A 12,672-nucleotide genomic window follows, 5' to 3' on the forward strand; every position below is an offset into this window, starting at 1 on the left:
TTATAGCAATGTATTAATGTTTTATTCTACTTACAATAAACAGAATAAAGCAGACCCATATTTGTACAAAAATACCTGAAAAGGTTACAGTTAGCATTTATAAGCCATTCAGCTATTTACAAGACCAAGCAAAAGCACATGATCAAGACAGAAAAAAAGGGAAAAGCTTTTTTTCTTGATTTTTGTTTTCATTCCCTGAAAAACATATATTTATGTATATATCTAATATGTATGTACAGTCACACTTTTTTTGCATGATGACCAAAGGAGTGAAGACACGTTATTGTTACTAAAGAAAGGGGTTTGTGAATTGCAGGTCATTACGATCCTATGACCGCTCCAGATAAGTGGACACCAGACCTGGAGGTTTTAGGTGTCTCACATTAAGACTGCTGCCCTATTGTCCATATAGATATGAAAGGCATCTAATATATACAAAAATCTGGTTAGTTTATTGGTGTAAATTGAGACAAGGGTAAAGTTCTGAGGCACCTGCTGGATTTTATGCTTCATGATACAAGTAAAGCTAAAAAACCAAGAAGAAACTAAAAAAATTTTAGCACTGTTTAACGTTCATTATAGTGTTGAACGGTATGAAAAACCCCAAAACTAGAAAAGACAGCTATATCCTAAAACTCCATGATAACACCAAGATCCGTCAAAGGTAAAAAGACTAGAAAGTTATATAGAAAGTTCTAGAAATGGCACCAGTCCTCCTGGGGACCGGACCTCATCGGTCTCCACATCAACCCTGAGCAACCCAGTTACATTCATTTTTTTCTCTTTAATACGCTGATGTATTCTCAACACTGTAAACGATTCACAACACCAGCTCATCTGAACATCGGGACATTATGCTTAAGCTTTCACTGTGCATAAACAAAAACACACTGTCCATAAAGGCTAAGTTAGGGTATTCTGTGGATTTCTTTTTTTTTAGCTTAATAGTTCCTGTGACCACAAGAAGTTCACCCCAGACTCATTATTTTCACTCCAGTTTCTTTTTTTCTTTACCAGCTTAAATAAAAATGTTAAATGTCCTTGAACACTGAGAAACAGAATAAACCATTATGCTTACACACAAAAAGAAATAAATAAAAAAGAACAAAAAACACCCCCACCGCAAAAAAAAAAAGGTCAAGTTTCTTCATTTTGTAAGCCATTATAAAAAAAAAAAAAAAAAAAAAAAAGGAATATATAGTGATTGGAAACCTTACATACAGTGTCAATTTTTTAGGCTTTTAACAATTTTATTTTGTAGCCATAAAGAATAATAATAATACTAATTATTATTATTATTAGTGTTGTGAAAATGACAAATATTAATCTGAGCTCAAACTTTTAGATTTAAAATGTGGGTCATTTTAATGAGGACAAAAGCAGCACAAAGATGGATAACTGGATGAAACTAGACATGGATTTAAGTATAGATTTAGTCAAAACGATATTACTACAAATAAATCCGAACGATACAATAACAAGGAAATCTCAAAATGTCGGGGACGACATGAAGCACACTGGTTCCAGGTTTGAGACAAAACAATAAGAAAATGGTGAGGTTAAAGAGTGACAGTTGCTTAAATAACGATCAGTGCCACCGTATTTTCTGGCACATTTATTTTCTACTGGCTCACAAGAATGAGGTTTGTAAATTCATAGTCTGAAAACCATCATCAGAAGCCAATGCATCTCATTTGTGCCTTTTTCCCTTCTGTGAATTGCTTTTTCTGCTGGGCAAAACTTTGTTTGGTTCGACTGCTGCAAACAAAAAATACTCAGGACAGAGTTGAAGAAAACACATTGTTTGAAGGCCTTAAAAACAGTAAATGCTTTGACTACATTGTCCATGAGGTGGCGCCTTTGCACCGAGCAGCCCAACAGTTAGAATTCTTCAATTTAAAAGTTTTTCCTACAGATCAAGGATTCCCCTTTTTTTAGCGAAGCTTGAGGAAACCTCAAAAATACAAACAAAATTTTTAAAAAAATAATAAAAAAAATAATTAAAAAAGGGCGAATGATATTTAATCAAGATCGTTTACTAGAACTAGATCGTTAGATCGAGATCGTTTACTAGATCGTTTAGGAGAGCTATGGGACAGGATAAAAGCAGAAAACCTGACAAAAACCTGTGAGAATCGTCGTCTTTACTGAGATTTGTTCTAAACTGTATATTTTCGTGTTGATACAGTAGGTTGGTGCCCTCAAGGATACACTTTTTTATCTTTTGTGTGGATTTTACCTGGATATTTGCATGTAAATTATAATTTGAACGCTAAGTCCTTAAAGTCCAGTTTAGTACTTTTTCCTCTGAGAGTCAGGTAAAAGAAGGTCCGACACCGAATTTATGTAATTCAGTGGAGCTTTCCTCAATTAGGTGTCCTTTTTAGGATGCGTTTAGGTCCTAGTCTGAATACAAACACTGCCCCTGTGGGATTGCCTTTGAGCCGTGATTGGATTGGATAGTTATAGTTAGGGTTAGGGTTAACATTTCAGTGTGGCACAAATGCGATGGACTGATAAAAGTTAAACGCAACGCAACACATCAGATGCAAACTCGTCCCCTGCTGAGAGGCAAGCAATGACACATCAGCCTCGTCACGAATGAAAAGCAATGCTGCATTTCAAGTTTCGTTCTGGAACGGAATCTTCTTTGTGGATGTTAAAAAAAAATATTAAAAGTGCTAATACAAGAGAAAGGATGTTGAAAAAAGTCTGCTTTTGTGTCCTCATAAGTCATTGGGGTTGTGAAGGACTGATCTGTTGCCCCTACAGTCTTTTGCACAAAAAAAAAAAAAAAAAATCATACTATTTTCATTAATGTAAAAATGTGCAAATCTCGAAATTTTTAAAAATCATTAGTACAAGTCTTTCCCTTTTTTTTTTTTTTTTTTTTTAAGAAAACTGAATAAAATCAGTGAACAAAGGGGAAATATGTTGAAGACTACGAACGACAAAACCTTTGTATTTGTGAACATAACGGTGACGATAGCAAGGCCAAAATTATAAAGCAACGATACAGCAGATAACGGTAAAGAGCTCGATAAAACAGGGTTAGTATAACAAAATTTCTGATATTAGGTGAAAAAAAATACATTAGGCTCAACACGTTTACAAAAAAAATATGATGGAAGAGCAGCGGAACAGCGCTGAGAAAATTCACTAAAATTTCAAGTAATCATTCAGATCCAGATAAATAAATAGATCCATGGAAACAACACTTAAAAATGATTGCATCATTTGCATTTATATCTGTGTAATCATGATAACTCAGCAGAGCTCGTAGACACTGCGGCCAGGCCTTTTCCATCTAGCTTAATACGTTATGATGTGAATACTAAAGAGGACGACTCTTCCGTAAAGTCACGATTTAAAAAATATTGTTACAAATCTGTCCATATATCGTGCTACTACTGAACAAGGCAGCGAAGGAAACAGAGCCCCAGCTGTTCTGGAAGCTTCACAGTGCATTGTCCTATTAATCTACCAATACACTGAAAGGACAAACAAGCAGATCTGCTGATTCCTGCCTCTTGATTTCATCCGAGAGAGAGAGAGAGAGAGAGAGAGAGAGAGAGAGCGTGTGAGAGAGAGAGAGAGAGAGAGAGAGAGAGAGAGAAAAGGCGTCCGTTATAACGGAGCTCCCTGCAGTTTGCCATTTTTCAGGGGATCGTAGTGGTTATTTTTCCACTGTTTTTCCAATTTTTGTCCACTTCAAGGTGCCCTTTCTAAAGGTGGCAGTAGTGAAGCTGATCCAAGCACCCGCTTCAGGCTGTGTTACCCTGGACGGCCAGCAAAGGGCGCAAACGTTTAAACTCTGTCTCTCGAAAGGTGGTGGAACATTTGGACATTAGCTGAGGCTTTACAGTGACACAAAGTCAAAACAGAGTGCAAAAGGGGACTGTGTCAAGTGGACAGGAATCTGAAAGAGCTTATAAACTATATATATACGCACCCCCCATATGAGCAGTGTAACATTCTTGATATTCAGATGATGGAAGCTGTAGAAAGAGGCCCAGCAAAGAGCAAAGTGTAGTGATTTCGCTCACAAACCACGTCCGAAGTCTCTTTTACAGACCTGTGCTTTGACCTTCTGTCGTTCCATCTCCAAGCACTCATAGAAAGATCTACAAAAGGCAGGAGAATTCAAATGACTCTTGGATTGACTACATTTCTAGCTTAGCTGTTTCCTGTGCTTCAAAGTCAAACCCAAACTATAGGTAACGTATCCGTCTTCCACCGTCTACCGTTCTATAGACCTTTCTGAAACGACAGACCTCGTGATGGTCCATCTTCCATATTCATCAAGATCTTTCCATCTGATTATATTAAACAAGATATTCAAATCATCAAAAAGGAACCCCCGACGATTGTACGAGGAAGAACCTTTCGAGTTTAACAGTGGCAACCAAGATCTTTCTCGATGGCTTCACAATGGCCCTGTTGGAAGCTTGCAGTTCCTCTGGAATCATAGAGGAATGCATGCAGAGTACTAATCAGTGAACAGCCAGTCACGTGTACATCGTTAAACCAGGTGAAACACAGTCCAATTCTCAGGGAACCAATGGTTGGTTTGGAGGGGGGGTCATAAGGCCACCATGGTGCATGGGTGCTTGAGTTTGCAAGGAAGGACTCCTCGGTTGAGCTGGTAGAACTCCACCAGCTGAATCAGGTCCGTGAATTTGGTGGTGCCGTCATCAAGGCTGAAGAACATATGACCGTCCTCTTCACACTGAAGTTACCAGAACAAATGACAATGGATGTCAAGAAACCTGTTGCCTAGACAAAAATGGTACAACATTTTGCATGTGGTATATTTGTGGCTTACCAGTAAAATCTGAAAGTGTTTTATTTTCTGGTGGTGACACATGGTAAGCACGAAGGCTTTCGGGTTGCTCTGGCTATCCCTCAACAGAAACAGCCTGACCGCAGAAGATGAAAACAAAAAAAAAGACAAACAAATATAAATCATCAGAAGACAATATTCGATAATACTGTCTTTATAGTTCTAAGATTTTTAGAGTAATACGTTCAACATAAAATGTGTACCCATCCACTTGGCCCTGTTGATGCATCAGCCTGTGCGATTCCTCCCTTGTGATTCGACCGTGAAACCAAAGCTGAGTTTTGTGTATCACTGAGTGACGAGTAAAAAGGAAAGAATTTGTAAATATTATGTGTTGTAGACTTTCCGTCTCAAAATCAATCGACAGGTCACGGTTGATATTCTTGGAAAACGTGTCATAATATATTTACCTCCACTTAATGATGATGGGTGGAGTGGACTAGGGCTTCCCAAAGTGTTCATGCGCTGACTTCTTTTCTATGACCAACAAATAGCACAAGTAGATTAAATAAGAAAAGACACTGACACAAACCTGTACCCGAGCCTGACTCTTCTCGTAAAGCTTGCAGATTGATGCTCACCCTCCAGACATGGGCCTCCTCCAGAGCGGCACTCTGAGCTTCCACAGGATTGTTGATCACCCTGCCTATTGTCCCTGAGAAATCCATGGCTACTAGAGAGTTCTCCGACACACTCCTCTGTGGAGAGATTTGGTAAACCTTAGCTTTAAACGTCATCCATTGCTTCACATGCACTGAAATAAACTTCACGTGAACATGCACAAAAAGCAGCTTTTCAGAAACCCCGATGTAGATTTCGATCCCTAACCAGCAACCAGAAAAGCTCCACCTCAGATGACACGAGGAAGAAACCATGAATGAAAACCTGACACAAAGGGAACTCGATGTCTTCTACAGTTGACAGGAGAGATTATCCACTGAAGAATGGGTGTTTCTTGGGTATAAACTGTTGTTGAGTCCATTTAGGGCGTCCATATGGGACTGTCCACGGCACCAGGAAGTGAGTCACAAGTTCAGAACGCTCCAAGCAGAGCAAAACATTTTGACATGCCAAGGAGCAAAAACCCTAACCCTAACCCTAACGCTTATAATTCAAACACCATAAAGTCATGAGAGTAAATGTAAATATAGTTAAAGGAAAGATAATGTCTTCACCAACAGTCACATTGGACAACAACCCAAGACCAAATTAATATACAAAACTGTAATATAAGATACTGAGTAAAGAATAATACAGCAGAAAGGTTTACAGCACTTTTTTTAGCAAGTGTTTTATTCTACTTATTCTACACACAATTAGCCAATAATTAAACCATTATAAAGTTTACGTTGTATAAAGTCCATGGAAGACGTCAGCCAATCAAACATCTGCAATTCTGCTGTGCTGTAAACAGATTTAAGGCTCGCAAAATATTCTGTGGGGTCTTAAAAAAAAAACACACCTACACACCCTGCTGCCTGCTCGACATCAAGCCCACATACAAATGAATGAACATCCAGATTCAAAGAGAAAAGAAGATGCATAAAAAGGCAAGAACTCACCATTGGTGCTGGGAAATGTGAGAGCAAAGCTTTTCTCTGCTGTGGAAATTTATAGTTTTGATAAAGCAGAATTCCGTACTGTATGGAGAGAAAGAAGCAACAAGATTGTGGACCTCAACCAACCTTACTTAGTATTTTTGCTTTCTTTCTTTTTTTATTTGGAATAGAAAACTTTGCCAGATGGTAGATTGGCGTACCTTAAACAATCTGAAGGCAGTCATCCAGCACGTTCTGCTCTGTTCGTCTTCCGCACACAACATCCTCAGTTCCTTCTGCTCGCTCCGGACCTTGTTGGGCTGAACGAGACAAGAATGATCTCAAATCTCTGGCTTGTACTATCAACATTAAACTAAATAGAAACACTAAAACTAGTACAACGTAAAGACAACTGATTATGCACAGTGTCTCTCCACCTCTAGGACATTTGCCAAGTACACATTTACAATTTGGGGGCACGGTGGCTTAGTGGTTAGCACGTTCGCCTCACATCTCCAGGGTTGGGGGTTCGATTCCCGCCTCCGCCTTGTGTGTGTGGAGTTTGCATGTTCTCCCCTTGCCTCGGGGGTTTCCTCCGGGTACTCCGGTTTCCTCCCCCGGTCCAAAGACATGCATGGTAGGTTGATTGGCATCTCTGGGAAATTGTCCGTAGTGTGTGTGTGTGTGTGAGTGAATGAGATTGTGTGTGTGCCCTGTGATGGGTTGGCACTCCGTCCAGGGTGTATCCTGCCTCGATGCCCGATGACGCCTGAGATAGGCACAGGCTCCCCGTGACCCGAGAAGTTAGGATAAGCGGTAATGAATGAAAGAATGAATTAATATTTACACTTTAGACAGTAGTAGACAGAAGTTGGAATTAAAGGCAACTTGCTAAACGGGAAAAGACTTTTATATTTCTGGCGAAATTTCTTGTTACTCTGACTAATGATTTGGGTGCCTCAGTGTTTAAGCCAATAGTAAACAAGTGGGCAGGACTGTGGTCTGACATGTGCTCAGCGTTTTTTTGTGATAAAATATTCCAGATTTTCTCTCTTCATAAAAAGTAATTTTATGTAGGTTAAAAAATGCTTCAATTTACCCATGATTCTTTAAAAATGAAAAAGCTGGCTTTGTTCCAAACACAAATACCACTAACATAATGAAACTCTTAGAAAAGAGGCCACAGTGCTTGGTTCATAGATTCTTTGCTGAAGTTGTGCTTTATCCAAAAAAAAAGTAAGAAAAAAAGGGAAAAAAGAGGCTCTCCGAAAATAACTCCTGACAGCAAAGCCGTTTCGGCCAAGATCTTTTTGGTGCATGAGTCATATTTACGATCTGCGATGGCCTTTATCCAAAAGACTGATGGGAAGCGTGGTGTAATCTTACCTTTATACAAAACTCGTACTCTGTTGGTGCATTGTGAAGCTTCTTTCCTGCTATTACGGTAAAGATGTTGCTGTCTTCATGGTCTGCTAGTAACTGCAAATGCCTTGGCTCCTGCAGAAGGTCGTATCGCTTCATGAGACAGTGCATACAGAATGCTAGGTGAAAGCTAAGTATTCAGATATACAGAAGGAACAAAGGGAACTCTAGACTTATGGTGTTTGTATTTCACAGGATCGAATATAGGAAAACTGGTTCTAACAAGCAAGCAAGCAATTCCATCTCAGTATCTCTAGCTCAGGGTGAAAGTTTAGATTGTATGCAAAGGTCTCTAGGCACAACACTAACCCTAACCCATACGTAAAGCATGACAGAAAGCAAAGTTACTGTTAATTATATTATTTTCTGTGAACAGCATTTTTCCATGGTGGATAACTGTTTCAAAGCACTAACACTAGAGACTAACCCTAACCCTAAACCTAACCCTAACCCTAAACCTAACCCTAACTCAACACCCTCAACTAAATTTTCTTTGTCTCAATTATTATAGGCTTCATCCTTGTTCAAGAAGAGCATCATTTCTATTAGCACTATTAAGTTTATGTGGAGTGTCCTTGTGTACGCTGTTACTTCAGAAACAAATGAAACCTCTGTTCTGTAGCCGCACTTTTGTTCGAGCCTCCTGCACGATCCCATTCAAGACAGAATCGAAAGTTAGCTTACCTTTGACGTTCCTTTTGTCGAGTAGTATAATCCTGAGCGTCTCAAAAACACGTATAGCTTTTTCCATGACTTCCTGCCTGTTTCTTTCACGTAAAGGTAACCCTGGATTTCTGGACAACTGCTGGAGTTTAAGAAGTTCTGAAGAACAAAGGAAAACCAAGAATGCGAGTTCAGTTTCAAGAAGTACAATTTTAGTAGAAGGTTAAATGGGTTGTTAGGATTGATGTAGTACAGCTGGTGCAACTAGGCATCCTTTCATACTTGCAACAGCTGAGATGGAGGAATGGTCCCATTGCTTTCTTGACACCAGGCCACCATCTGCTCGGGAAAGAAGTTCTGTTGAAAAAGACAGAGACTCTTCAGTCAGAAGTTTAAAAGGTGGATCAGATAAAACCCAATCTCCTGGCATGAAAGCACCAGGAATGATCCAAAGAGATGGATCCCCGTGAGGCGATTTCTTTTTTCTTTTTCCAAAAAACTTTTTCCTACAAGCTCTACATCCAAAACCTACAGAACCTCCTTACCTCCAAAAGGTCTCTGAAATTATTCTAGAGGAAAAAGTAGCACTCTTCCAAAGGGTTCTTTAACCTCAGAACTTTCTACAGAACGGCTACAAAACTCTCTGGTGACTACGTGAGCCATAGCACGTGATTAACATTAAAACGATCGGAAAGCCGTCATGCCTGGTTGACAAGGCAGGGTCACCCTAAAGGAGACCTTACTTACAATATGCAGACCTCTTATATGGGGAGTTGTTGCTTCCTTGTCAAAAGTGTAAGATTTCAAATATATACTATCATCTTATTATTCATTTATTATCCGAACCTTTCTCCTGCTGACGGTTGTGTTGGCATTTGACTGAGAAGGTCATTCTAGACTTTTCTCTCCCGAGCCATAGATTCCAGCTCTTCTTGGGGAATTCCCCAGCATTCCCATCCCAACTGCCAACTGTGAGACATAATCTTTATAGAGTATCCAGGGGCTTCCCCGAGGTTCCAACCTAGTGGAACGTACCCAATGCCGCTCTAGCAGAAGCTGACCAGGGGTCATCTTTGTGAGGTACCCAAGCTACCGGTCGTCCATTCTAAGGTGCAGAGGCTCTATTCCAAGGCTGGATGGTGGTCTCAATATTTTTTATACTGTATACGAAGAGTGCCATGTCTGCTCTCCTTGTTCCATTTAGACAAGTATGACCTTCAGACATTTTGATGACAGTGTGGAGTTTTATTTACAGTCATAGGTCAGTAATCTATGGGTAGTCACCAAAGTTTAGCTGGATCTAAGGTTCGACACGGCGCTTAAGAGAAACTTTAACAAGATGCTTTTTCTTTGCAGTCATGGGTCAGGATCAGATAACGGCTGTTCAAAAAGCACCAGTTCTTCTGAAGAGCAGACATCTAAATGCTGTGTACATTAGACTAAACAAATTAGTACTGTCTGATGTAAAATCACTAAAAAGATATTAATAGCTGTGGGTCAAAATGGAAACTCTTAAGTTAACGGTACAATCAATTGACTAAAGGTGAACGCGAGAAACTAACAATTGCCCCAGAAGCACCTTCAGGTTGTTGAACGAAAAGTTCATTAGAAATAAGTGCAACAGATTCAATGAATCTGACACGCGTCTTTAGTTGAGAGCAGTTATGAAAGGGAGAGATACATATATTTGTCATTATTTCCAGTGTCTTCACCTGTACTATTTAGGCCAGAAAATGTAGATCTAGGTCTAAATAAAGAGTCTGATATTTAAAGATAAAGACAAAACACAAATACTCCAAATAAAAGACTGAGTTGAGGATGAACTTACCAGAGGATTTTTGAAGAATTCATATTTGGCATAGTTCTTCCTGAAGACAAACTTGCTCTCGCTGGTCATGGATGCCTGCACTTGAGCTACAAGTTCATGGTCTTCTAAGCATCTCTCTATGAGCAGAAGCAGAAAGTCAGACAAGGGCAGAACTGTTCTCTCTCTCTACAAAGCCACACATAATTCCATAATTACACGTCCCTTCATGAAACTCACACCCCCGAGGAATGACAAGTGCATATTTGCAAGCGAAGGCGTTGAATGTACTTATATTTGCATTCGGGATGATATCATCGTCTGCTCGCCTTCCCCTCGGGTCAGGGTGAAAAATAAACACGGAAAATCGGCGCTTGCATAATGAAAAGCGGGTTTGTCTGGAAGACAGGACCCACCCCCTCGTCCCATACACTCCCACAAGGGGAGACTTCTAGCTTATATTTTATGTAATATCATCTCAACAGGCTTTACATTGATATTCTCCGACATGTCCTTCCTCAACACTTGGCAGACAACTCTAATGGACGGGAGATGACCAAATTTAAACCTGAATGCAATGATTTCGGTCTAGAGCCGCCTGTGCAGAGGTCCAGAAAGACTGCACTATATTTTACCTGGGATAAAGATTGTGTAATGTCCTTTGGGAAACTTTCTTCTACAGAGTTTACAGAGGGAAGGAGCTTCTTGTCAAAGGCTCCAGGAACCTTTCAACCATTTCCTGCCTAAATTAAAATATGGTCTATCTCGAGTCTAGCTCAGGTCTAGCTCAGGTCTAGCTCAGATCTAGCTCAGGTCTAGCTAAGGTCTAGCACGAGTCTAGCTCAGGTCTAGCTCAGGTCTAGCTCAGGTCTAGCTCATATGCATGTTATGTGTTCAGTCAGATTTTTTTGTGTCTAGTGGATTTTTGTGTGTCTTGGCAGCTAATCAGAAAATCCTATGGTATCAAAATAGTACTTCAGTCTCTTTCACCTCATGTTCACTCTCCCACCTGCCATCCCAATGTCCTCCAATGACCAGAGGGGCTTTATTTAGCATTCCGTAAGTCCTGTTCACACAGCTAATAACCAGATATCAAGGAAATTCAATGTGGACAAATCATACGGCTGTAAATTCTAGAGATGGCCTTGGTCAAGAGAACACCCATTCCCGTAAAAGCAGAGAACTGGCCACTGCAGAGGGATGATGTCATGCATTCAGCACGCTTTCGGCAACAGCGCGGTGAATACATAACAAATGAGAGTGCGACATGCTTGATGCTGGTTGTGCTCGGAATATCAAACCGGGGAATCTCGCAGGATGACTGGGAAACAAAGAGCGTTACTTTTATGCCGTGTGTCACCTGGGGAAGCATCGACATGGCGTTTAAGTTTAGTCTCAGCTACGAGATTAAAGCCTTTTATGATTGTTATAAACACAAAACGGGAAAAGTGAAACTGTTGGTAACTTCTAGGCCCTCATAGACCTGAGAGAAAAGAAAGAAACAGAGAGAGAAAGATAGATTCGTTTGCTCCCTAACTCCCAGACAGACAGCTTTAGTAAAGAGAGGTTCGCATTACTTCATCATTCCTTACCACAGATGCTTACTCATGCACTTAGACCCCATTCATCAAATAAGACACCTGAACGTGTTGCACAGCTGTGCTCTCTGGAATACGACCAAACTTCTGGGGTTTTTTTTTTTTAGCTCATAACCAAATCCATCTCTGCATCCTGATTGGTCCATGAGATGCCATAAATCAACTGCAAGCAGCAGCCATATGTGAAAACAGTCATGGAAAGTTCGTCCTTGCAAAACTCCCCAGCATCAGAGTTCATTAGTTTTGGCATAAAGTATCTCTCTAGGTTTCTGTCCCTATGTCTTTGCAGTTGCAGCATAATAACACCAGAGGTTCATGTTTTACTTACTCGCTTGGAGTGATGGAGAAGTTACGACATTAATAATGTAATGATGGAAACTCTTTTCATAACCACTTGCATTCTGCAACAGTCAAGTTCACGTGACAAAAAGAGTGTTTGGGAAACGTCATGCCACATGAATGTGAAAAGAATAGTGTAATGAAAGAAATAGAAAAAAAACAAGACAAAATATCATACAAAAAAAAACACCACCAACCAAATAAAATAGCAAATAAAACTAAACAAATCAACAACAAAAAATACATTTGCTATTATTACACATGGTATGTGTCATAGTAATGCTGTAGTGTTAATAATGCTCTATGTTGCACTACTTAAACGAAAGGCATGTTGTGCAGCTCGGGGATGACCAAAATTCCGTGCATGACCCGAGGGAAGGGGAGGGGAATAAAAGAAAAAAAAAAGAAGATAACAGCTGAAGGAAATGTATAATGATTCGTGCTACATTTTTGCAAAACATTTTG

The 12,672-nt window shown here is 39.9% G+C and overlaps 1 protein-coding gene across 10 annotated transcripts in view; it reads right to left on the reverse strand.

Moving 5' to 3' along the window:
• grb10b (growth factor receptor-bound protein 10b) overlaps positions 1 to 12,672 on the reverse strand; it is a 60,215-nt gene continuing 47,543 nt past the window's right edge. For all 10 annotated transcript variants that reach the window (XM_027179110.2, XM_027179108.2, XM_027179113.2 and 7 more), the window contains 11 exons: positions 10,295 to 10,410; positions 8,749 to 8,823; positions 8,488 to 8,625; positions 7,768 to 7,878; positions 6,603 to 6,701; positions 6,406 to 6,483; positions 5,425 to 5,541; positions 5,254 to 5,320; positions 5,047 to 5,134; positions 4,826 to 4,919; positions 1 to 4,729 (listed from right to left, as the gene is read on the reverse strand). In XM_027179110.2, coding sequence (XP_027034911.1) covers positions 4,583 to 4,729; positions 4,826 to 4,919; positions 5,047 to 5,134; positions 5,254 to 5,320; positions 5,425 to 5,541; positions 6,406 to 6,483; positions 6,603 to 6,701; positions 7,768 to 7,878; positions 8,488 to 8,625; positions 8,749 to 8,823; positions 10,295 to 10,410 — 1,130 coding nt within the window. In that variant the 3' untranslated portion in view covers positions 1 to 4,582. The remainder of the gene's footprint in view (positions 4,730 to 4,825; positions 4,920 to 5,046; positions 5,135 to 5,253; positions 5,321 to 5,424; positions 5,542 to 6,405; positions 6,484 to 6,602; positions 6,702 to 7,767; positions 7,879 to 8,487; positions 8,626 to 8,748; positions 8,824 to 10,294; positions 10,411 to 12,672) is intronic.

This window comes from Tachysurus fulvidraco, chromosome 3, assembly GCF_022655615.1.
Source record: "Tachysurus fulvidraco isolate hzauxx_2018 chromosome 3, HZAU_PFXX_2.0, whole genome shotgun sequence".
NCBI lineage: Eukaryota > Metazoa > Chordata > Actinopteri > Siluriformes > Bagridae > Tachysurus > Tachysurus fulvidraco.